Below are 21,806 nucleotides of genomic sequence, written 5' to 3'. Positions count from 1 at the left end.
GCATTCTGACATCACATTGGCTGCCTGCGCGTTACACAGTGTGGCCGGCATCCCCTGAGACAGCGAATGTGAAGCACGCGCCGAAAGGGGACAAAATAGACTCCTACACTACGCTGTTTTCTATATTCAGCCGAAGCGCGAGTCTAGGGACTTCTGTCGCTTCGGGCACGCTGCATCGTCATCGCATCAGCATTGCGCAGTCAGCCCGCCGTCTGACCACGAGATCCTGAACTATCAAGCAGACCTGAATACATCGGGCACCTTGATGGATGGTCCGTCATCAATATATCGCATGAGGCATCCCCTTCGCCATTTTCTCGTCGGACGCATAGCCACTGCGAGACGGCCGTCAATACCCCAGCGACGTAGCTGCTTCTCCCACAATATGGGAAAGCAATGGTAAGCGCATGAACTACGGTAGTTTCATTGTTTCCATTATTTTCGTCAGTTAAACAGCCCGAGCACTTTCTTAGTCCATCACGATGACACTCCTAAAGCGCACCTTGCCACTCTCCATATGCTTCACCGCATCCTCCACCTTATCGAACGGGAACTTCTCCACCATGCACTTGACGCCCTGGTACTGAGCGAAGCTGATCGCCTCCTCGCTATCGAGGGCATGCCCAGATGGCCATCCATGGACCGAGGTACCATTCATGACGAGCGAAACAGTGTCGACCGGGATCTCGCCAACAGCTATCCACAGTCAGCACCAGCCCTCGGGAAGATTCCGCCCATGCGAAAAGGAAGGAAGAAAGAAACTCACGAGCAAGAATCAACACCTTCCCCAGCGGCCCCAGGCCCTTGACCAACGGACCCATGACCTCCGGATTCGGCGCCGTCACCACAACCAAGCTCGCCCCGCCCATCTTCTGCAGCGCCTCCGCCGCATCTTCCTTGCTCGTATCGATGTAATCATTCGCGCCGAGCTGCATTGCAAAGTCTTTCTTGTTGCTGCTCGTCGACAGCGCGACGGTCCGGTATCCCATGCGCCGCGCATACTGAATCGCAAGATGGCCCAGCCCACCAAGACCCTGAACAGCAACTGTGTCGCCTGGAATGATGTTCATGTTGCGGATGCCGTTGAAGACGGTGACGCCGGCGCACAGGAGTGGTGCGTATTCGGCGGGGTCCACGCCGGCTGGGATACGGACGACGGCTTCGGTGCGGAGGGTGCAGTATTCGGCATCTATGATCCACCATCAGCACACCATCATGGGTCGAAGAACTACAGGAGGGAGCTTACATCCACCGTCCCGATTCACGCCATTGATGAGCCCGTTCTTGCACATCTGGTACAACCCGCGATTACACGCCTTGCACAGCCCATCGTGAGCACCATGCCATGGCCCGCCGACCAAGTCACCGACCTTCCACTTCTTCTCGTCAGGGCCGACGGCGGCTACGGTGCCGATGACTTCATGGCCGGGGATGCGCGGGAAGGTACCTCTGCAGGAAGCAATTAGTCCCCAGTCGCCTTACCGTCCAGGGCGATGTATCTTCCAGACAGGAGTAGATGATGACTTACAAAGGCCCAAAAGCCCCCTGCTGCAGAAAAGCATCCGAATGGCACACGCCGCACGCATGCACCTTAATCAAGACCTCGCCGCGGCCCGGCTCGTGAACCGGCACCTCCTTGATAGCCCACGGCGCGCCGGGCTTCTCGAGGACGACGGCGCGGCAGGTCTTAGGGATCGAGGGCGCCATTGCGTTATCTCAAGTCTCCGTGTCACAATCCAACTCAAGAATGCGAGCGAATCGGGTAAGTCAATCAGTTGAAGAATGCAGCCGTCCCAAGAGAAGCGTAAAACAAAGCCTGAGAAATGTATCCATCCAGCACCGAGTAGACAGGCCTCTTTATACGCCTCCCAGCTATCTAGCTTTTTATCTCCGATCCATGCCACCTTCCGAGTCCTCCTTTCATCATGACCTAAGTAGGTCTCGAAGCGGCGGCAGCCCCGCCCGTCATTGGCGCAGAGCGAGTAAAACTCCGATTCTCCTTGCGTCACCCCTGCCGGCTTTCCAAGACGTCCGCCTGCTTAATGGGTGGGCTTACTAACTCAGGTGGTTGGTTTCAGTATTGCGAGCGGCTCGGTGATAAGCCACAGCTCCAGAGGGAAGCACGATGTTCTTTGCTTCGACGCCACCCATGCATACGAGGCCGCAGCCCGGATGTATGACGTCTATTAAAGCCGGCTAGTGGAGCTCCGCCGGCCTCAATGGCATGTGATTGGCCAGGTGCGTTGCACTCCATTTTGCAGCATCAGAACACGACACGGAAAGCAGCTGAATAATTCAACGTGGAATTATCAAACAGGAATGCTCATTTTGGGTATCATTTTTCTGTAAAACCATGCTCATGCCAGCAAATCATCACCAGGCGTCGAAATTGCCAAACCCGCCAGTCTTGGCTTTCTTCTTGACCGGCATCACTTCTTCCTCGTCCACAAATCCTACTATCTCATCGTCGTCGTGCATCTCCTGCCTCGCCGCCTTGAGATACTTCCCCACACCCAAGCCTTCCCCGTTTCCCTCGTCCACAGTCCCGTCTGCGCGTATGCGCTTGCCCGTCCAAGTCGTCTTGTCATCCGCAGTTCCGCCTTGCCGCCGTATCTCCTCTTCCTCGTGCTCCTTTGCCTCCTTCTCCGTGCGCTCTCTCTGCCATTCTTCGAAGGGGTCGACGAAGACTACTATGTCCAGGATTTCAATGTCGTCCACTGGCCTGTCTTTCTCGCCTGTCTCGGCAAGCTCCATCGCCTTCAGTGTGGTGTCCAGGCCGCCGACTACTCGTGCGAATATGGTGTGTTTCCGGTCCAGATGTGGCACTTGGCGGTATGTGATGAAGAATTGCGAGGTATTCGTATTCTTGCCCTTGTTCGCCATAGACAGGATGCCCCGCGTGTTGTGTGTATTCGGTCCGTCAAACTCATCGTTGAAAGGCTTGCCCCATATACTTTGTCCGCCTCTTCCGGTGCCCGAGGGATCGCCACCTTGGATCATGAAGCCCTTGATGTTTCGGTGGAAGATTGTGTTGTTGTAGTATCCCTTCTTGGCCAGCTGGACGAAGTTCCATACCGCACGCGGTGCGAATTCGGGGAGGAGCTCGATGTTGAGGTCGCCGAGGGAGGTCGATATCCGTGCGTAGCCTTTCTGCTTCACGCGCTTTGGCTTTAGCATGTAATCTTCGTCGGAAAGGACAGCGCGCTCGCCGGAGGTATGTGGGGTCATGCCGGTGGAGGTGAAGGACGCAGCTGCTTTTCCGGAGGTGTAAACGGCGGCATTGTATGCGGGCTTTGCGGCTTGCGTGGTGACTGGCTTCGCGCCTGTTCCGTTCTTCGGCACGGTGGCTACAGCGTTCTTCGTCGTAGGTTTGCCTTGCGCTTTGGCCTGTCGATCCGCTCGCGCTTTTGCGACAGCCTCCTTCGCCTTCAGAATCTTTCCCGCATTTCCTAGCGCATCAGTGTTCACACTGCTCTCAGACCCTGGTATCACCGCCTCGCCTTCCCTGATATGCTTGTACGAGTTGAAGTCCCGCGACTCAATGTTCTGCGGATCCTGCAGTGTGATGATGTCCTTCCTCGTGAACTCCTCATCCGACACCAGATCCCGCCAGTTCTTCGCCTTAATGTTCAACCGCTCCACCGTGTCCCATGCAAACACATTCCCGCTCTTCCGCAACGCGACGATGTGCGTGTTATCCGTGAAGACCTTGTACGTCACCGGATCCACGTACTCGCCATCTTCATTCTTCGTAAAGTTGAGCGTTATAAGGTCCGATCGTTTCAGCGGCGCGCCGTCGACGGGGTTCGTGTCGGGGTGTTTCGAGAGCCAGGTGAGAATGTGCGTGAGGTCGAAGATCGTACCGGAGGAGGTGCATACGGGATCAGTAAAGGGCTGGAGGGAGACGGCGCAGTAGTTGAAGGGGAGGCGTTTGAAGGTTGAGGCGAGCCCGGCGGCGGAGGCTTTGCTCGTGTTTGCGCCGCGCGACGTTCCGAAGGAGTCTGCGGAGGACCACTCAGAGTGGGTAATGTAGAGCTTGTCCGTGCCTTTTCCCATGCTGTTCAGCTGGTGGCTATGGAAGTAGGGATGAAGGAGGAGAGTTCAGGAAAGTCGAGCTGGAGAATGACGCGCCAAGAGATCTCCAGTTCAGCCACAGGTCAGAGCTTTCGCTTCGGCTGCATCTCAACACCATCACCAACCAGCTTGGGTCAGTATACACGGGATAAACTTCAGAGTAATACACTCCTTCTATATGACCCTGCCGCCAATTGCTTTCAAATTCCTTCCAGATGGGTAATCAGGCGTCGATTCAGCTATTCATTCACAACGGCAAAGATCACACTGTTTCACCCGCAAGCTAGAAGTACGTTGTGCAGAGTACTCAATGTCAGTCCATATCGAGACAGCTTGTCCTATCTTCGAAAGATCCGCCCGTCGGTGGCTCCCAACGCACCATGACCGTATGTCACGGCTCCGAGTCTATCTCCATTCTGTCCCACTGCTCAATCGATTGCACAACCGACTGCTCGTCACCCTCCTCTTCTGGCAGTAGAACAAAATCCGGCCCTTCCTCCAGTACAAAATCAGGACCTTCCTCCAGAGTAAACTCAGACTCCTCCTCCAGAGCAAAGTCGGGCTCTGGCCGCTGAACATGCACCGGCTCCCGCGACACCAGGTTATGATTGCTCCTCAGGTAATCCTCCTTCCACTGATCTAACCCATCAATCTCCCCAACGAAATATAGGTACCCCACCTCTGCTCCTACTTTCCTGGCTTTCCTCTCCAGTCTCTCCTGCTCCTCTGCTTCCTCTCTCAGCTTGATCTTTTCCTCCAGGTCTTCGTCTGATCTCAGAGCCTCGGCGCTCTCGCAGTGAGACAGCGAGCTACGCGGGGGCCGCTGACGGAGTTTGTTGCCTCGAGCACGTCGTTCTATTTTCCGTTTCTCATCCTGGAGGTACCGGTGAGTTCGCCGTGCTATAACGTTAGAAACAGGAGAGGCCCAAAAGTCCGCCGGAAAGGGTGTCTCATCGTCCAATCGCCACTTATGGCGCACGACAGTTTCGGTTCTGTAGCGCTCTTGCAGGGCCTGTTTCTCAGCTTCCGTAGCAGCGATAGCAACGCGGAGCGATCGGATTATCCTGCGCATGGTCGGTGAGCCTTTTGGCTTGACGGGTGCCTTGCTGCGTCGTTTTCTCTTCAGTCGCTGCGGCGTCAAGGGTGCGCGATCCGGCGCAAGGGCACCAGGACGCTCCCACCAGGTGCCATACGTCAAGCTGGCACGGCGAGGTTCATCCGGGCTCGGTGTCGTTGTCCCACATGTCGAAACATCGGAGGCGACGTTGGAGTCCCAGGCTTCATCAACGCGCACGGCGTCTGTCCGTAGGCGAGCTTCATCCCAGGTTTGCTCTCGCTCCCACCGCAACTGGTCTCTTTTCCTCGCGTCCTCCATCCGTCGGTTCGCAATATTGTATTTGAGGCGCGCGCGGTTCCATGCTGCGTCGCGCAAGTTCCAGGGACGTTCGAGGCCTCCATTTAGTAACAACAGCTCCTGTGCAGTCTCGAGCCTCGATTTTGCAGTAGCGAGAGTGCAAGCTGGGCAATTGGGGGTGTGTGGTGAAGCCGAAGGATGGAGCGGGTGTCCGCACTTGGTTGCGACGCGCTTGGGGAGCAGGCATGACTGAGGCTGGCACTCGACGCCCACTGTAACTGGGGCTACAGGTCGGTCCTCTGATTCCATAATGATATGTAGCTGGGCTGGCTGTGTTTCTGAGCGTTGGCGTGGGGGAGGTGGGTGGAAAACGTGTTTGTCGGGGTACGACCGGGCATATCTTGTGGCTTGGTGGAGAGATTTCAGCGGATGGAGCATAGATGCGTTTAAATGGTAGTGTCTGTTCTGAGGGAATGCTAATGCTAAGTCAGATGTTTTTACGACGGTGAAAGCGGCTTTCCGCGGGGCTGCCGCCTGCTCTTTCCCTCTTCGGCCGCAACTCTTGAACGTCACGTCGTTACCTGCTTCCCCCATCTGCACACATTCGCATAGCAAATGACGAGGCGCAAGCGCACACTATTCCTCGTGTTTTCCTCCCTATTGCTTGGATAGCATGGCTGGTTCGAACTGTCCCCAATGGTGTCGCCCATGCTCGGCCTCTCACCGCCAAACGCGACCAGCCCTCTCTCCTTCACCTTTGACCCCGCTCCCCGCTCCCCGCTCTCGGTCTCTCGACTCCTTCACCTCTGCCGCTCACCTACGCAAACCAAGATGCGCGCGATGACCAACGTACTCCAACTCCAAGACGCGGTGTCAAGAAGTATCGGTCGTGCTGTAGTGCGCAATTCCACGTTCACGCAGAGTTCTGTTCCATCAAACAGTGCAACGATGAGCGAGTTTTGCTTTCTCACTAGCATACGACGCTTTCGCGGTGAATATGAGTCTCGTTTGTCATTTCCAGACTCGAGATTTCGAGGTGAAGGCGAATGTGAGTCGGCCGCAATCCCAATTCACTGCGACACTGCCCACCTATATAATATGCAGCCACCCCCCGAAGATCAGCTACAGTCGCGCCGGGTAACTCTACTCGTAGAGTTACAGTCCCGCTAACAAGCCGCAGGGACTCTTTCACCATGGCGCAACCGCCCCAGTCGCCAGGCCGACTAACCACGCCTCTCAATCCCATGGCAGCGCCCTTCCACCCCGCAGCCCCCGCAGCCCCCGCAGCTCCCGAATTCCAACCGCCTAGAAGTATCGAGGACGCTCTAGTAGAGACGGGTCCTATCGGAGGTATGTCTAGCTCTGCCACCAGGATTGTGCTTTAACTCACTTCAGACTGCAGAATCACCATTTCGACAATCCGAGACTATGCGCCCTACCTTCCCAGGTATTCCAGCTCTCCAGCCGTTCCGCCTAGAGGACCTTCTCCCCGCTCCAGAGCCCGCTTCGCAGTCATGGCCGGAGGGTCTAGAAGGTGGTTGTCCCCGATCCATCGAAAGCAGGTGACTAACTTTCTACAGCACGCTCGAGGACCGCGAGACCGCAGCAAGCGGCGGTTGAATCTTCAGACGAGAACGAACCGGGGTTTAGCAGCAAACCAGAAGATCGAAAAGTCGAGGTGAATACCACGGAGAGGCGGCTAGGATCCGGTCTCAGTGAGATAATGCAGCAAGACCCACTAGCCGAAAGTGTCGCTAGCAAGAGCGAGGAAACGGTTGCCAGTTCCGAGAATACTGGTCTGCTGTTTCCGCTAAACACACGCGCTCAGGGTCTCGATGATATGCTGGTTCAGCAGGCCCTCGAGCGGTCGCTGACCGCCAAAGATCTAGCCCAACTTCTCCAAGGGAACATCGATAGCAGCGCCGCTCGCCATATGTCTACCGAGTCAATCATTACTAAGTCCGAGGATTCCGACGAGACAGTCACGCCGCATTCAAAGCAACGTTCTCAGCAGAACACCAACAGTCGTTCGGAAGTCCGACGCCCTCCACCAGGCTTTGCCTCCTCGTCGCATCAACCGCCGATGAGCCTATACAATCCCACCAGCTTCTTCCCGCCGCAGCACCTTCCTCCATGGCAGCCGATGCTGCAGCAAGCAATACTACAGCAGCCGATGCTACAGCAGCCGATACCACAGCAGTCTATGCTTCAACAGCCAATGCAGCAGCCGTCGATGCCACAGCAGTCGATGCTACAGCAACCAATGCTACAGCACCAAACTCCACAGCGCCAGATGTTTACGACGCCTCCTGCGCCTACGTCTACTGGCGGCATGCTTAGCGGCTCTCACCACACGCACCGTCCATCCCATGGCAGTCCTGGCATGAGCAATAGCCCCTCTAGACTACCGCCGCGCGATCGCCGTGTCTCCGGAACGCAGCCCCGCGCTCCTCGAACAAAGCGAATGGACCAGGGACCACTGCCCTCGAGCGCTGACATCTATCCAGATGATGCTTCTCCTCCAGCAGCACCCCTACCGAGAGCAGGTATGTTATACGAGAATGCATATCTTGGACGCGAACTTGAGCAGGACCAGCAAGAAGACGCTCTGCGCGTGGAGGATCACGCGGAATGGCCCACACCAGCAGAAGTGTTCAAGGCTGACAGACCAGCTGGTTCCGCGCGTATGCGCCAGAAGGCTCCCACTCAACCCACTCCTGTGCGCCAGGCTGCCCCCGCTCAACCCGCTCCGACGCGCCAGGTTGCTCCCACTCAACTCGCTCCGATGCGCCAGGCTGCTCCCGCTCATCACGCTCCGATGCAACTTCCGATGCGCCAGGTTGTTCCTACTCAACCCGCTCCGATACGCCAGGCTGCTCCCGCTCATCACGCTCCGATGCTCCAGACTGCTCCCGCTTATCACGCTCTCATGCGCCAGGTTGCTCCCACTCAACCCGATTTGATGCGCCAGGCTGCTCCCGCTTATCACGCTCTGATGCGCCAGGTTGCTCCCACTCAACACGCTCCTATGCGCCAGGATGCGCTCATGCAACCCGCTGCTACGCGCCAGGATATGCCCATCCGACCCGGACCGGAGACTTACGCCCTAGGTGGACAAGAGCCGATCAGTGGCGAGGCGCCTTCTTCGTACAATCCATCGCCCGCGCGCAATCCATCGCCTTCAATAAGCGATCTCGTCAATGCCGGTCGCACCGACGAGCTGGTCTGCGACAGACGGTCGCTCACGCCGGGTCAAAAGGACGGCACAAGGTATGGAGTGATGCTCAACGGCATCGGAATGGGTCATTCTTGGGCCCCGCCAGCTGCTTCTGAGTCCGAGCCGTTTAGGGTGCGCCCGAGAAACCATGAAGGGTGGGGCAGTTGGGAGTGGGCGATAAGGACTGGATGGGCGGATGAATGAGGCGCCATTGCTATAAATCGGCGCTAGTTGGCGATGAGTATTGAGGTCTTATGGCAAAATAGATATTTCTAAGAGACGGAATACGGCTGATCTGGTTGGACTGAGTCGAGCTACCGGATCAGGATTGCAGATGAGTACATGGGTCTAGGGTTGGATAGAGTCGTGGGAGGACATATCGCAACGAGAGGACTTACGACCATTCTTCACCAATTCCACGGTGGGTAATCATCATTCTTCGCCTCGAACAGCAGGCGAGTTAAAAGTTGGAGTGGCTTTTCATTTCTAAAAGGAACGTTAGCATGTACCATACAAGGCCGGGGCAGGAAAGGTGGCCGCTCAGCACGAGAATTGCAATAGACATCCTTACTATGATTCTCCTCAGTGTCAGTGACTTCGTTCATTCATCCCATCGTGACAATGTGGTAGGTACAGGTCAATCCTCATTTCCTTCATCTTCTCCGCCATCCCCAACAACAAACTCCCTCTCCCTCGCCGCCATCCGCCCAGCATCCTCCCTCCCCTTCTCAACGTCCAATCTCCAAAGCAACGGTCCAGGCAACAGCACCAGCACCGCCAGAAACGCAAACGCAGGCCGTATCGTGCCGGCACGATCGACGATCCACCCCACAAGCGCGGGTCCAAACGCGCTACTCCCCTTATCGGTCACAGCGTACAGCGCAAAGAACGCTGCCTCGCTGCCCTCAGGGATGAGCGGCGCGTACACAGAGCGCGCGTACGAGGATATGCCGCCCATAACCAGACCGTGGACGACGCCGAGCGGGTAGATCTCCCAGGGTTTCTGCAGGCCGCCGAAGCCGAGTGCTTTGACGAAGGGGATGTAGCCGAGGAGGCCGTACAGCGGTATGACCTCCATGGCAGCGACGCAGAGGATCAGCACGGTCTTCGGTGTTAGGGAATACGCTGCTGCGGCGCGCGGCCAGATAAACGCGCCGAACATGCCGCAGCCGATCGAGGTGATGGAGAGTAGGGCGACGGCGATAGTGCCCATTTGCAGCTCTGTGCGCGCGAAGAGGACGGCGGTCCCGGAGATGGTGGCGATGGCGTCGGAGAGGAGGAACCATGCTATTAGGAAGATGATTACTTGGCGGAGGCGGAGGGCTTTCTTCAGGGTGTGCCAGAAGGATCGCAGCGAGAAGAGGGTGTAGAATAGGAACGTGTTCCCTCTACGCGAAAAGGGTGTTTTAGATTGCGTTGGGAGGGGCGGTCCGGGACGCGGTCGTAGCCACAGGAGCGTGGGGATGGTGAAGCTGGCCCACCATATGCCGACTAGGAAGAGGATTACGCGGATCGGGAGGCTGGGGTTGTTCGTTGAGATGGAGGTCTTGGAGAAGAGGAAGAGGACAATGATGCTGAAGACTTGGACGAATACGGCGGCTGCGTATCCGAGTCCGACGCCCTTTGAGGAGATTTTTGCGGAGCGCTCGAGGTCGCGGGTTAGCTTTTCTGGGTCGGAGCGTCGGGTGGAGGTGGATTCGGGGTTGAGTGCTTCGAGCTCGTGATCTGAGGAGCTGCGGTCTTCGGATCTGGAGGCGTTGTCGATGTGGTTGGATACTAGTAGTGGGAGGAAAGCATTCAGGAGCGTGAATGAGCACCCGAGACAGGTTACGCCGATGATGACGAGGAATGGTGCGAGGAAGTAGACGCCAGGCGTGATGAAGATAAAAAGTGCGCTGACAATTGAGCCGGCGTACGCAAATGCTAAGAGCATCTTCTTGCGATACGGTCCTCATCCCTATCAGCATCGACATCGACTCAAGCTCAAAGCAGACATACCATGATCCGCAAACGAGCTGAAACACACGAGCGTAACAGCCTGCACCAACACCGCCGCAGACGACGTATACATAGCAAACGACGCCGTCGTGATCTCAGCGCCCAAAAACTTAACAATGCACTGCTCTTCGCGGCCATCGCCCGCTCTCACCCGCAACCTGCCGGAATCTGCGGATCCGGGCGGAGTGACGCATGGCTTCGATCTGTCCGAGAAGAAGACGCCGTTTTCCCTGGAAAGCTGTTCGAGAACTACGGGAAGGAATAGTCCTTCGATGTGTTAATGGCGTGCGGTTTCCGGGGGTTTCCGAGGGAAGATAATGCGTGCTTACCTACTCCGACGACGGCGAAGACTTCCGCGGCTATGGCGTAGGAGTACCAGCCGTTGAGCTCTCGCGGCGTCGTCGGGCTGGTGTCTTCGCCTTTGTAGCGGGTGCGTTGACGGGGCCTCACCGCCTCGTCGAAGGACATGATGCGAATGTGTGGAGGATGACGGTTGAGGTTGACGGCATATTGCCGGATTCCGTATAAGCACGCTAGCTCGTTTCGCATTAGCACGGATGCTAATGATAACGACCTCGCATCCTGCGCCCTCATTACACTTCAAGTTTGCATGATACCGTTGCCCACACGAGGAAGGATAACACCGTTTTCATATGTGCCAAAGGAAACGTACCTCGAGGCTGCACAGGTTTCTGCTGGTTGGGTGACATCGCGGGGCTCGTTACCTGGTACATGCCAGCCTGATGGCTGCAAAGACCGAAAACACACGTCAAAGCATTCCAACCCTCCCCGAGGTGGAAAAGAAAGATCACTCTATCAAAGCTGTCACTGCTGCTGCGGAATGCGCAGTCTGTCACGACTTTCGGCTGCCATCGGGGCTTGACATGAGACTCAGTGCCATCCGCCACTCTGCCACGGGGGGTTGCTTTTATTGCAATATCCTCTTGCAGGCTGTGCATCGACTTCACAATGAAGGCAAGAGCGCGGCGGGGCTACTCGAGTCAACGGACGAAGATGCCGGAATTACGGTCATTTATGAAGCGCCCTGGCCACGCTTGCAGGTTGCTTTGAATGCTCGCCGGGAGCAGAAAGTGGAGTTATTCCGCCTGCCTGGTATGCTTGTCCACACATGGAGGAGTAGAGACTGATGAGGATTACAGGAACCCGTGAGCCTTGGTTTCCATGCGAATCTGCGCATCCTGTTTCTGGCAACACACGGATTAACTGTCGCCTTCCTTGGGTGCAAAAATTGCTGCACGACTGCCAAAGAAATCACGTCCGTTGCCAGCCGCCCGATTCACCAACAATCGAACCGCCTGCTATGCCCTCAAGGCTCATCGACGTAACGCCCTTAGACGAGTCGCGGTCCGTCAAAGTTGTGGAGTCTATCGGCCTAAGAGAACCTTACTTATGCTTAAGTCATTGCTGGGGCGTGTCTTCAGTGCCATTATCGACGACGAACCTAAATCTGCATAACTACTTACACCGCATTGAATGGTCCAGCCTCCCAAAGACCTTCCAGGATGCTATCGACTTCGTTCGCCTCCTAGAGCAACGCTACCTCTGGATCGACTCGTTATGTATCGTTCAAGACGATCCCAACGATTGGGAACGAAACTCAATTCAAATGGCGAGCATTTACCAGAATGCTTACCTGACTCTTGCTGCAACCAAGGCTAGGAGCAGCGAAGAGGGATTATACAATGCGGCGAACAAATTTGACGCAATACCGTTGTCGGCTTTAGCGAAGAACGGGCGAATACAATCTGTGCTATGCCGCAGAGCAGTTCACCATTGGTATCAAGGAGAACACTCGCCGGGCAGTATGACACGATGGCTTTTCGCACCGGTATTTGTATCGAAACATTTTCCGCTGTTGGATCGCGCGTGGGTCTTACAGGAGAGATTGCTGTCACCTCGAATCCTACATTTCGGCCCCGCTGAGCTGCTATGGGAGTGCTGCGAACGTTTCACTTGCGAATGCCGAGATGCAATCGACGACCGGGCGGCAGAGAGTTACCCCAAGGTGCAGCATAGCCAATCCTTAAGTACGGCTTCGTCTATTACTGCTCCGGCGATGTGGCGTAATATAGTGCAGATATACACCCACCTTGGCATCACATACCCTAAAGACCGTCTACCCGCATTACAAGGTATAGCGAGTCAACTGTTCCAAGACGAAACGGCCTCCAAGGTACTCTCCGGCTTGTGGGAAGAGACGTTAGTTCTAGATCTGCTCTGGAGGTCAAAGTACCATCCTAGCGAATCAAGGATGGGAAGCCAACGGCATGCTCCTTCCTGGTCTTGGGCTAGCATGGAATCGGGGGTCTACTACGATCTCGACACAACGAGTGCCACTGAGCACGCCTCGATCCAGGGGTTCCAGGTTGAGAAAGTTCAGCATGATAATCGCACAATAGTGGCAGCAAGGTCTATTGACGTGTCTGCGCTCGTACTACCCGGCAAGGTCTTTTACGGCACTTCTGACAACACTCCTGACGCTACTTCTGATGACACTTCCGACAGGGCGCGCCTCTTCGACCGTACGGCAGCGCTCCTGTTTGACCATGCTTGCCAGCTTGCTCCAACAAAAACGATTGATGGCCTAGTGCACAAGGAGTTCTACCCAGACTGGAACTATAGCAAACAGGGCAAGTACCACATACCACTTGGTACTATGCTGTATGGTGTTCTCATAGCCACGATTTACTCAACAACGGAAATCCGCGAATGGGGCCTGGTCATCAAGCATTCTGACAATGGCAGAAGGAAATTCGAGCGCGTGGGCTGCTTCTTTCGGGCACATCCCGTCAAGGAGCCTTATGATTCTCACGAACCTCGTAAACCGGCTGACGGCCCAGTGGTCTCTCTTCAGGAAATGTTCTCAGGGGCGGAAAGGACCACTGTTACGCTCGTATGATAGCATTGCGTCACAGGGGTTCCCTTTTAAACATACTTCTTTTCGTGCTTGTGGCGCTGCCGCGCGCTTTCGGACTCGCTAGGCCTCCGATTGGGAATTTCTAGCATTTCTTTCTCTTTTGCCGCAGATCAATGAGCGCATCAAAAAAGGGAGCGTGGGTCTCAAAGGATCGTCTCCTTTTGCACCATAGGTTAGTGAGCATCATAAAGCATACCGGGGAGGGTACCTTGGAGGCCTTCAGGTGGACATTCGCGCGGCCCATCAGGTGTTTTGTGCTATCAGTATTGTCCTACGTTCTCCCATGCACGAAGTTCTCATTGGTCACGCCTTCCCCATGGCGTGGCTGACTAATCATTAGGCAGCCATATCCCTCGACCTCACCCCTCAGCCTTCAGACCCAATCTCACACTTCGACATTTCCTCTGGAACGACAAGCGGAAAACACCACGAGGCCGGCATCAGCACGAAGTATTACTCATAATGCATTACTTAGGAGCCGGCAATTTCCCCCGAAATGACGTCTGAGCACACTTCACAGCCGCCACCATCCACGCTGCCCTCGTTGGAACGAGTGGATATAAGACGAGAACATAAGTTTGGTTGCCAATGCGACATATGGTACTACCATACTTCTGGATGTTATTCTAACACACGAGGTGTAACTCTGAAAGAGTTACGGCCATCAGCGCAACGAGCTTGTGGCAACTGTGAAGCTCTTTGGGAAATCACAACGTCCATCATACCTTTTGGTAAGCTGGATCAATATCATTTATATCATATCTTTACACAGGGGTTCGGGCTCCCGAGCAGGAGCCGGCTCCTGTTGTCGGGTCAGTCGGACGCGCATTGGGAGCTCTTCCAATTACCAGGTACCAGAACTCATTTTCGCTTCAATGGATTCGAATGGTAGACTGACCATCGATCAAGAAGAAACGGTCCCTTGGTCAGCCATATTGCCTGCGAACCTCGTGCCTGGGAACACTGCATCAGCATTGTCTCTTAACGCCGCCCTTGGCTGGTTAGGCGAATGCGATGCGAACCACGAAAGGTGTAATTTAGCCTCCAAGGGCAGACTCTTCATGCCTCCTCGAATCATCGATGTGGCCTGTTTTGACTCAGAGCGCTCCGTCCGGGTCGTAGAGACCACCCCAAGTGTTGCAGGCAAATATCTGTGTCTGAGTCATTGCTGGGGCACCGTGAGCAAACCACTGCAAACCACCTCATCTAACATCGAGGAGATGAAACGTGGCATATCACTGTCTAGCCTCCCGCGGACTTTCCGAGACGCGGTGGACTTTGTTCGACGTTTGAACTTCAAATATCTCTGGATTGGTGAGGACCGTCCATTTTCCGCGGCGATCGTCGGACGAAGCTGACGGTGATGAGATTCTCTCTGCATAATACAAGACGACGAGAAAGACTGGCTTCGGCACGTTAAATTAATGGCTCAGATCTATCAACATTCGTACCTCACGTTAGCCGCCACGGGGTCAAGTGATAGCACTGGTGGCTGCTACAGTTCTACCAATGCATACATGGCCAAGGTGGTCACTGCCAACTTTCAAGAAGACCGAGTCTCTTCGATCAACTACCGGAGAGCGCTTCCTCATTGGTGGAATCCATCGGAGGATAACAACAAAGACTTCTTACGCGCGTTTGACGATGAGCTTCCGCTCCTGAATCGAGCCTGGTGCTTCCAGGAACGGATGTTATCGCCCAGAGTACTTCACTTTGGCCCTGCGGAGCTCCTATGGGAATGCATGCAAACGTACAGCTGTGAGTGCACGAGGGGAATCCGAGTGTACGAAGGCCACAACAAACGGAAGCATATCGAAAGCCTGGAGAAAGCTTCAGAAGAGGAGTTGTCAACTCGCTGGCGGGAGATAGTATCAGAATACTCTCAGCTAGACATCACATATCCCTCGGATCGCCTGCCGGCCTTGCTAGGAGTTGCAACACAGATGCTGGCGCTGTCACCATCTCGGATCATATGTGGCTCCTGGGAAAGCTCTTTATTGCATGACCTGCTATGGCAGGCTTCTCGACAAAGCCGTGCACCAAAGTGCCGGCCTTCTGGTTTGGTATATCCAACATGGTCCTGGCTGTCCAGCTTGGAAAAAGTGCACTATCCCTTCGACCCAACGGCGGAGATTGAGCTGCGCGCGAGAATCGAGAAAGTCGAGCCTAAAAGGGGAGAGGATGAGAAGGACGGGGTCGTCTTCTGGGCATCTCTCGCCATATCGGCGCCGGTGATCTCTGTGACTTTGAGCATTAAGGAAACGGAATTTTGGGAACCCTGGACCCCATGCGCAATTCATCGCATCGGCCAACCTCCATGGTCGTACGTACTCGAAATTGAGCCGGACTACAATTACGACTCCGAAGGACCCGGCCATCTACAGCATGGAACCGCCCTGTGCTGCGTGCACATAGCAACAGAATCCGCGCCCATGATCGGCGACCTGTGGGAGATAGGGCTGGTACTGATATGCCGTGATGAGGAAAAGGGTGTATACGAAAGGGTTGGGTTGGTGAGGAATCGTCTGGGTGAATTTTTGGCGGCATTAAAAGCTAGTGGAGAGTGGAAAACGATTACGCTGGTTTAGCAGAAGATACACCGCAGCAAGTTGTACCTAAGGAGACCTTTCCTTGCGCAGATTCAATGTCCCTCTCCATGCTCAAATCTGGCGTGCACAGGGCCAAACAGCGCAGAATGGCCCAACCACAGCTAGTGACAACCAAGCTCGAATCCTTAAGAAGACGTTATCCCGATTCGTGACTCTTCATTTTAGGATCTCACTTTGCAACGTTCTTACGGCATTTGCCATGTTGGTGGAACAGGGAAGAGGCTCACTACGAAACCCCGCGAAAAGAATTGGATGAATTCCACTTCAAATCCCGCGAAGCCTTGCTGTAGGGAGTTAGTGTCGAGGGCGTTGCAGCAAGAGAAACGAGGTTGATGCCAAGACACCCCCCCAATCAGGAAAAGCCGCAAACGCTTAGTCATCACAAATATTCGCACCTCGAACATCACGCAGCATTCAACAACACATCCCCATCCGCCGCCATGCCGCCCCGGCTCAGGGCCGTCCGCCTGGCCTCCTCGCTGCTCTCGAAACCGCATACCTCACCGGTCACACCATTGCTCGCGCCGCTCCTCGTCCCCGCCCAGCAGCGCTCCGCCTCCATCCTCTCCTCGCTCTCCGACACCAAAGGCGCGTACAGCAAGAGGATACGGCGCGGCCGTGGCCCCGCCTCGGGAAAGGGAAAGACCGCCGGACGCGGGCAGAAGGGCCAGCATGCGCATGGAAAGGTGCCGGCGGGCTTCCAGGGCGGGCAGACGCCGCTGGAGATCACGCGGCCGGTGAGGGGGAGGAATAAATTCAATCCGTGAGTGGAGTTCAGCTGGGATGTCTACACTGGAGAGGACGATGACGGGGAGATGTTGGCGCTGCAATTGCGTGGTTTGGAGCACGAGTGCTGATGCGCGTATTGCAGGTTCAAGGTCGAAATGTCGCCTGTCAATCTCGACCGCATACAGTCGTGGATAGACCAGGGCCGCCTGGACCCCTCGAAGCCGATTACGATGAAGGAGCTGCACAAGTCGCGGTGTCTGCATGGCGTCAAGAGGCATGGCGTGAAACTGCTTGGGAGAGTACGTCTGACGGCATTTCCTAACCTCAAACCCTTCCTACTCTCCTCGTTCGCCTGCACGAGAAATCCATTTCGGAAGAAGAGAAACACACAGCCTGAACATTCTCAGCTTGGGGCTGGGTGCATCGACATGGCATACACGAGGCTGGCCGAATCCTTCGGCGCTCAGCACACCAAAACCAATCCAACTCCGACCCCAGCCTCTCCATCCGACCCCTCCTTGCTTTCCTACTTCTGTTCTGAGTAATTGATTCCAACAACAAATCTCACCTAATATTAACCCCTCTCGCATGCCTTGCTAATATTTTGTCATGTAGAACGCCGATCAGCTGAAGTCCGCCATCAACATCATCGTATCCCGCGCCTCAGCCACAGCCATCGCGCACATCGAGGCGCTTGGCGGAACGGTAACAACGCGCTTCTACTCCCCGACGGCCATCAAGCGCGTCCTGAAGGGCGACTCGCACCCGGTAATCTCGCTCCAGTCCGACGCCGAACTCGTCGCTCGCGCCGCCAGCTCTCTCATATCGTCCTCCGTCCTCGAATCGCTCCAGAAGGCGCTCGCCTCGCCGGACACGCCCCAAGAAGCGAAGCACGAGGCGGTTAGCGCCGTGATGAAGGCGGTGGGCGAGAAGTACAAGTACAGGCTGCCTGACGCAACGGCGAGAAAGGACATTGAATACTACCGCGATCCGGCGCATAGAGGGTATTTGAGCTATACGGTGAAGGAGGGCGAGAGCCCGAGTTTGTTCTTCAAGACGCCGGGTGAGGCGAAGGACAGGAGGAAGCAGACGGCGCGGAGAGCGGCTGCAAAGGCGAGCGCGGACAACAGGCTGTTCTAGTGGTATTTGGGGTGTTGATGCGAGTGTAGGATACAGGCCGTCATACTGTAGATATAGATGTACATTCATCAAGGGGGTGTTCAAAGCATGTTCTACTGGCTGTTGACTTGGCCGTGCTCTGCGAAGTCATATTCGTCGTCAAGTGACGTGCGAGGGATTGCAGTGAGGAATGAGGCCCATGGACGGGTTTCCACGATAGTGGAGACGCAATTGAGGCCTCAGCTTGACGTGGCATATGAGCTGGGCGGACTGCAGACTGCGAAGAGTCGCAGATACAAGAAAGGCTGTACTCTGCAGACATGCGGCAAGTAGCGGCTAAAACGAGCAGTTTCTAGGAAACAGCGAAAATCTGGTCAGTTCGATGTAGCACTTGGTGCTCTGATCACTCGCTCGCCCACGAGCACCTATGCAGATGATGATGGGTGTTCGACCCAGAAGCCGTCCTTCTCGGATTAGTTTCCGAATGAGACGATACTATGCTCACAGCCTATGTAGACGATGGACATGCGACCTGGAGGCTGGGCAATCGTGCCGATTGCCTCCCGAACATGCTTCCGCAAAAGACAAACTCGTCTGTTTTGAATCGATGCAGTTGGCATGTTGGACGGTGTTCGGAGGCTCAATAGAGGTTGTTGTGCGTGTAAAGTTGGCCACGTTGTTATGAGGTGAGCGGGCTGTCTAACGGCTGCAACCGGACAGCCAGGCGAAGCAATCATGCGGCCCTACATTGGTGCTTCAGACTGGGCGCTGGGCGGCGGTGCCGCGGCTTTCCGAATGGCTGTGCTGGGCAATCTGGTCATTCTAAAGACACTGTCCTCAATTCGAGATGAGCGGTTCCTGGTGCTTCCTGTCTATGGTGCAATGTCGGCAACGTCGGACGGAGATGCTCCGTGTACTCTGTACACTGGTGGGGAGTCTGCGCTCCTTGCTGGAGGTGATCTGGAGAAATGAGATCAAATGTACGAGATGAAACGAAATGGCCTTCCTGAATGAGTTTGAATGGACGAAATGAGACGGCGGACGCAGAGTGAGATCAGGTTGTGTGTTGAATCAAGTACCGGAATGAACGAGGCTTCCTTGTTGCGCTTGACGTGTTCGTCCGGCTAGTGGATGCTTCGGCGGGTAGGCAATCAAGAAGGAACGCACAATGCAGGACAAAAACGCTGTCTGACCTGTAGGAGGCCCTTTCCGCAACTTGAGAGATAATCAGCAACCGAGACAACAGTATTGAGCTAAGAAAAGATGATTGCATGCGCGACAATCAGCAATAATGTTGGACGTCCGGGAGGGCCAGGGCAAATGTGCAGCGTGTTGCAGATTCATATCGTTCGGGTATCGTACTATGTCGCAGGGCGAGATGCAGTAAGTGGTTCAATACTTCGAGACCCGAGCCAAAGGATGCTGCCGCGGTGAGAGTAATACCCTTGGGTGTGGACTTGGCGTCTCGGTCGTCGAGAGATGATGCCGGCCCTCCTAACACCTCTCAAGTACGGAGCACAAACATGTACAAGGCTGTTTAGGGTCCATCTCCGAAACAGATTCAGCCGGCCGGGACTCGTACTCCATGGACAGGGCAGATGCAGATCAAAGGCAGCGCTTTGCACTTGCGGATGGACGTGTGACCGGTTGGGATATGCCGCCGTGTTGCAGAGAAAGAACTGGTCAGACCAGAGGGGACGGAAGAGAAAAAAGAGCTTCGAGTGGAGCCGGAAGAAGCGGGTTTGAACAAAGAAAGCGCTGGCAGGGGTCACTGCCACGACCAAGCGACGGCTGCAGGAATTCTCGAACGGTGTCACGAGGCGGAGCGGAGCTAGCTAGCAGGATGACACCCCGTCAATAATGGCGAGGCAAAAAGAACTGCTTCCAGTAAGCGCGTCGCCGAGTATTGCGTGGTTATAGACGTGTACCGAGAGAGGCTGCTGTGTTCGGTGGGGGAGGGATTTTGTTGGTCGCCACCGCTGTGCGCGCTAGTGGAACAATTCACGCGTCTTTCAGCGTTGCGCTCACGGCTGCTTGCGGCATCTTGCTTTTGGGGTCATTCTGCTCGCGCTACGCAGGCGGTGGTGGGATGAAGAACCCAACCCCCAACTGCGTCTGGCGCTGTCCACGGTCAACGCACTGTTCCGAGGAGATCCCCGCAGAGAGCAGCATGAGTGGCGTGGACGGCTGTATGGCGATTTGCGTGCGGCCAGAGTACGTGCCGGGTGCATGCGGTGAAGCGGTCCAACAATAGCCTCAAGAGGGGAGTGGTGAGCGAGCGCGAGCGGCGACGATTGATCCGATCCGGCATGTGCGACGTCGACAGATCATGCTGCTCGAAAGGCGCGTCGTGTGGTGTCGCTGGGCCATGGCGATTAGCTGCATCGGCGCCTTGTCCGGTCGAACAGAGGAGCCTGGGATGCCGGGCGAGTGTGGAAGGTGGTGTAGAGTGTCGGCTGCCTTGTCGACCTTGCATGAAAGCGTTTAGCCTTTCGCGGCGCAGATTCGCGGCAGGCGAGGAAGACTCTGCTCGAAAATTGTCAGAGTATTGCTGCCGATTCCGGGTGTCAGCGAAATGCGGTGCAGCGCGTGGGTGGAGGTGCATTTTGCGAAGGCGTCTCGCCAACGTGCCGGCGACTAGGCGACGCACCACATGATTCAGTCCGGATTGATAGGCAGCCTGGCGCAATATTTGGCGATAGCGACACGCTCGGCGTTGGTGGACAGGGAGAGAGCGTCCTGCGCTGAAATCTCGAAACTTGGAACACGCTGATGGTCGCACAGGCAAGGCTGGCCGGTGACAACTCACCCAACCACTCAGATGAAGTGGCCGCGATGGAGACAAAACGTGTGGCGGCATGCATCCCCGAGGGTGCGAACCTCTCGGAGTGCCATTGCAGGGCCACGAGGAGCGAATCGGGAAGCCACGTCCTCCAGGGGGACGTGGCCCTATTGGCTGTGAGCCGTTCAGGAGGTCACTCTGAGAGAACGATCGGCCTGCAAACCGCCCCCTGGCCCAAACCTCCGTGACAAGGCCAGCACACTCGGGATACAGATTACAGGCGCCGCTCACCTTGGTCAGCTCTGCATCGACGGCGGGCGGACGACCCGTCAGGGCGCTGCTGGTCTCGGGATCGTAGGCCACCACCGCCAATATTCCTGCAAATATCTCCACGGCGGGCGCAAATCGCGAGCTGACGGTGTTTCGTATGCAGCACCCATCGCCTCCCCAGCCGTAGGAAGACCCAAGTACGTACTCGCGGCGTCGCGGGCCAGTCAGGACTCCGTGACACAGTCAGATGCGAAGAAAAACCTGTGCCCAGGTGGCTGCATCTAAAGGGATAATGACACAATGGCGGTACAAGACCCTCATAGTGGTCGGGTACTAGGCGCGGTATGATCCATCAAACCGGTGATGGATGCCTGGGATTCGGGTCGTCTAAGCGGGCTCAGGAGCTCATTTGTCGGTGCCTACTTTTCACCGCAAAGCGGGGGCAGAGTGGGATCGCAAGACGACGGGCAAAGAGGCTAAACTCAACCGAGCGACGTCGAGACCTGCAGCCGAGAAGGCTCGCCACACTCGTACCTAACGGAAGCACGGGCAGGGATGGCAAGAGTGGCCGTGTTCACAGCCTTGACGCTTCTCAAACGACGTCCAAGTCTAGCCGGGGTCATGCGTTGAGGTGGTGCGCGTAAGCCGAGGGCACCGTTGGTGCTTCCGGCCGGCGGTCTGCTGCTCCATATTCCTTCGGCCCAATGCGGAATGCA

General features: G+C 55.8%; 8 protein-coding genes across 8 annotated transcripts; 4 read left to right on the top strand and 4 right to left on the bottom strand.

The window, feature by feature from the left end:
* Positions 1-278: 278 nt before the first annotated feature.
* On the bottom strand, positions 279-2,062 carry BU26DRAFT_517561 (alcohol dehydrogenase). The gene is made up of 4 exons (XM_033828603.1): positions 1,529-2,062; positions 1,247-1,449; positions 767-1,189; positions 279-696 (listed from the first exon to the last, which is right to left on the bottom strand). Exons 1-4 carry the CDS (start codon positions 1,705-1,707, stop codon positions 470-472), a joined length of 1,032 nt encoding a protein of 343 aa, XP_033685774.1. The 5' UTR covers positions 1,708-2,062; the 3' UTR covers positions 279-469.
* A 260-nt stretch (positions 2,063-2,322) lies between these two features.
* Positions 2,323-4,110, bottom strand: BU26DRAFT_517560 (peptidyl-prolyl cis-trans isomeras-like protein-like 2). Its single transcript, XM_033828602.1, has one exon. It carries the CDS (start codon positions 4,054-4,056, stop codon positions 2,374-2,376), a length of 1,683 nt encoding a protein of 560 aa, XP_033685773.1. The 5' UTR covers positions 4,057-4,110; the 3' UTR covers positions 2,323-2,373.
* Positions 4,111-4,663: 553 nt separating this feature from the next.
* Positions 4,664-5,665, bottom strand: BU26DRAFT_383317 (uncharacterized protein; the record flags this gene model as incomplete). The annotated part of the gene is made up of 1 exon (XM_033822598.1): positions 4,664-5,665. A coding segment is annotated over one exon (1,002 nt), but the record flags the coding sequence as incomplete, so codon positions are not given.
* Positions 5,666-6,430: 765 nt separating this feature from the next.
* On the top strand, positions 6,431-9,094 carry BU26DRAFT_269796 (uncharacterized protein). The gene is made up of 5 exons (XM_033821368.1): positions 6,431-6,476; positions 6,609-6,778; positions 6,831-6,962; positions 7,009-8,987; positions 9,044-9,094. Coding segments are annotated over exons 1-4 (2,145 nt in total). The 5' UTR covers positions 6,431-6,474; the 3' UTR covers positions 8,850-8,987; positions 9,044-9,094.
* Positions 9,066-11,111, bottom strand: BU26DRAFT_591746 (autophagy-related protein 22-1; the record flags this gene model as incomplete). Its single annotated transcript, XM_033834812.1, has 3 exons — positions 9,066-10,595; positions 10,644-10,910; positions 10,973-11,111. 3 exons carry the CDS (start codon positions 11,109-11,111, stop codon positions 9,283-9,285), a joined length of 1,719 nt encoding a protein of 572 aa, XP_033685770.1. The 3' UTR covers positions 9,066-9,282.
* Positions 11,112-11,254: 143 nt separating this feature from the next.
* On the top strand, positions 11,255-13,796 carry BU26DRAFT_453754 (HET-domain-containing protein). Its single transcript, XM_033824839.1, has 2 exons — positions 11,255-11,756; positions 11,804-13,796. The coding sequence occupies exons 1-2, from the start codon at positions 11,387-11,389 to the stop codon at positions 13,561-13,563; spliced, it is 2,130 nt and encodes a 709-aa protein (XP_033685769.1). The 5' UTR covers positions 11,255-11,386; the 3' UTR covers positions 13,564-13,796.
* On the top strand, positions 13,781-16,272 carry BU26DRAFT_269756 (HET-domain-containing protein). The gene is made up of 4 exons (XM_033821367.1): positions 13,781-13,844; positions 13,926-14,432; positions 14,494-14,895; positions 14,950-16,272. Exons 2-4 carry the CDS (start codon positions 14,078-14,080, stop codon positions 16,167-16,169), a joined length of 1,977 nt encoding a protein of 658 aa, XP_033685768.1. The 5' UTR covers positions 13,781-13,844; positions 13,926-14,077; the 3' UTR covers positions 16,170-16,272.
* Positions 16,273-16,630: 358 nt separating this feature from the next.
* Positions 16,631-18,376, top strand: BU26DRAFT_481116 (ribosomal protein L15; the record flags this gene model as incomplete). The annotated part of the gene is made up of 3 exons (XM_033825726.1): positions 16,631-16,953; positions 17,062-17,218; positions 17,535-18,376. The coding sequence occupies 3 exons, from the start codon at positions 16,631-16,633 to the stop codon at positions 18,057-18,059; spliced, it is 1,005 nt and encodes a 334-aa protein (XP_033685767.1). The 3' UTR covers positions 18,060-18,376.
* Positions 18,377-21,806: the final 3,430 nt, after the last annotated feature.

This window comes from Trematosphaeria pertusa (genome assembly GCF_010094035.1).
Source record: "Trematosphaeria pertusa strain CBS 122368 unplaced genomic scaffold BU26scaffold_5, whole genome shotgun sequence".
Taxonomy (NCBI): domain Eukaryota; kingdom Fungi; phylum Ascomycota; class Dothideomycetes; order Pleosporales; family Trematosphaeriaceae; genus Trematosphaeria; species Trematosphaeria pertusa.
The sequence above is the reverse complement of the archived record's forward strand: the minus strand, read 5'-3'. Positions and strand labels throughout refer to the sequence as shown.

Coding starts and splice junctions, on each gene's coding strand:
- BU26DRAFT_517561 (XM_033828603.1), bottom strand. CDS start 1,707: ATGGCGCCCTCGATCCCTAAGACCTGCCGCGCCGTCGTCCTCGAGAAG. Junction 1,450..1,528: donor CAGGGGGCTTTTGGGCCTTT/GTAAGTCATCAT, acceptor TGCTTCCTGCAG/AGGTACCTTCCCGCGCATCC. Junction 1,190..1,246: donor CGTGAATCGGGACGGTGGAT/GTAAGCTCCCTC, acceptor GGTGGATCATAG/ATGCCGAATACTGCACCCTC.
- BU26DRAFT_269796 (XM_033821368.1), top strand. Junction 6,779..6,830: donor AGAGACGGGTCCTATCGGAG/GTATGTCTAGCT, acceptor TTCAGACTGCAG/AATCACCATTTCGACAATCC. Junction 6,963..7,008: donor ATGGCCGGAGGGTCTAGAAG/GTGGTTGTCCCC, acceptor AACTTTCTACAG/CACGCTCGAGGACCGCGAGA.
- BU26DRAFT_517560 (XM_033828602.1), bottom strand. CDS start 4,056: ATGGGAAAAGGCACGGACAAGCTCTACATTACCCACTCTGAGTGGTCC.
- BU26DRAFT_453754 (XM_033824839.1), top strand. CDS start 11,387: ATGGCTGCAAAGACCGAAAACACACGTCAAAGCATTCCAACCCTCCCC. Junction 11,757..11,803: donor GGAGTTATTCCGCCTGCCTG/GTATGCTTGTCC, acceptor TGAGGATTACAG/GAACCCGTGAGCCTTGGTTT.
- BU26DRAFT_269756 (XM_033821367.1), top strand. CDS start 14,078: ATGACGTCTGAGCACACTTCACAGCCGCCACCATCCACGCTGCCCTCG. Junction 14,433..14,493: donor GGAGCTCTTCCAATTACCAG/GTACCAGAACTC, acceptor TCGATCAAGAAG/AAACGGTCCCTTGGTCAGCC. Junction 14,896..14,949: donor CTTCAAATATCTCTGGATTG/GTGAGGACCGTC, acceptor GACGGTGATGAG/ATTCTCTCTGCATAATACAA.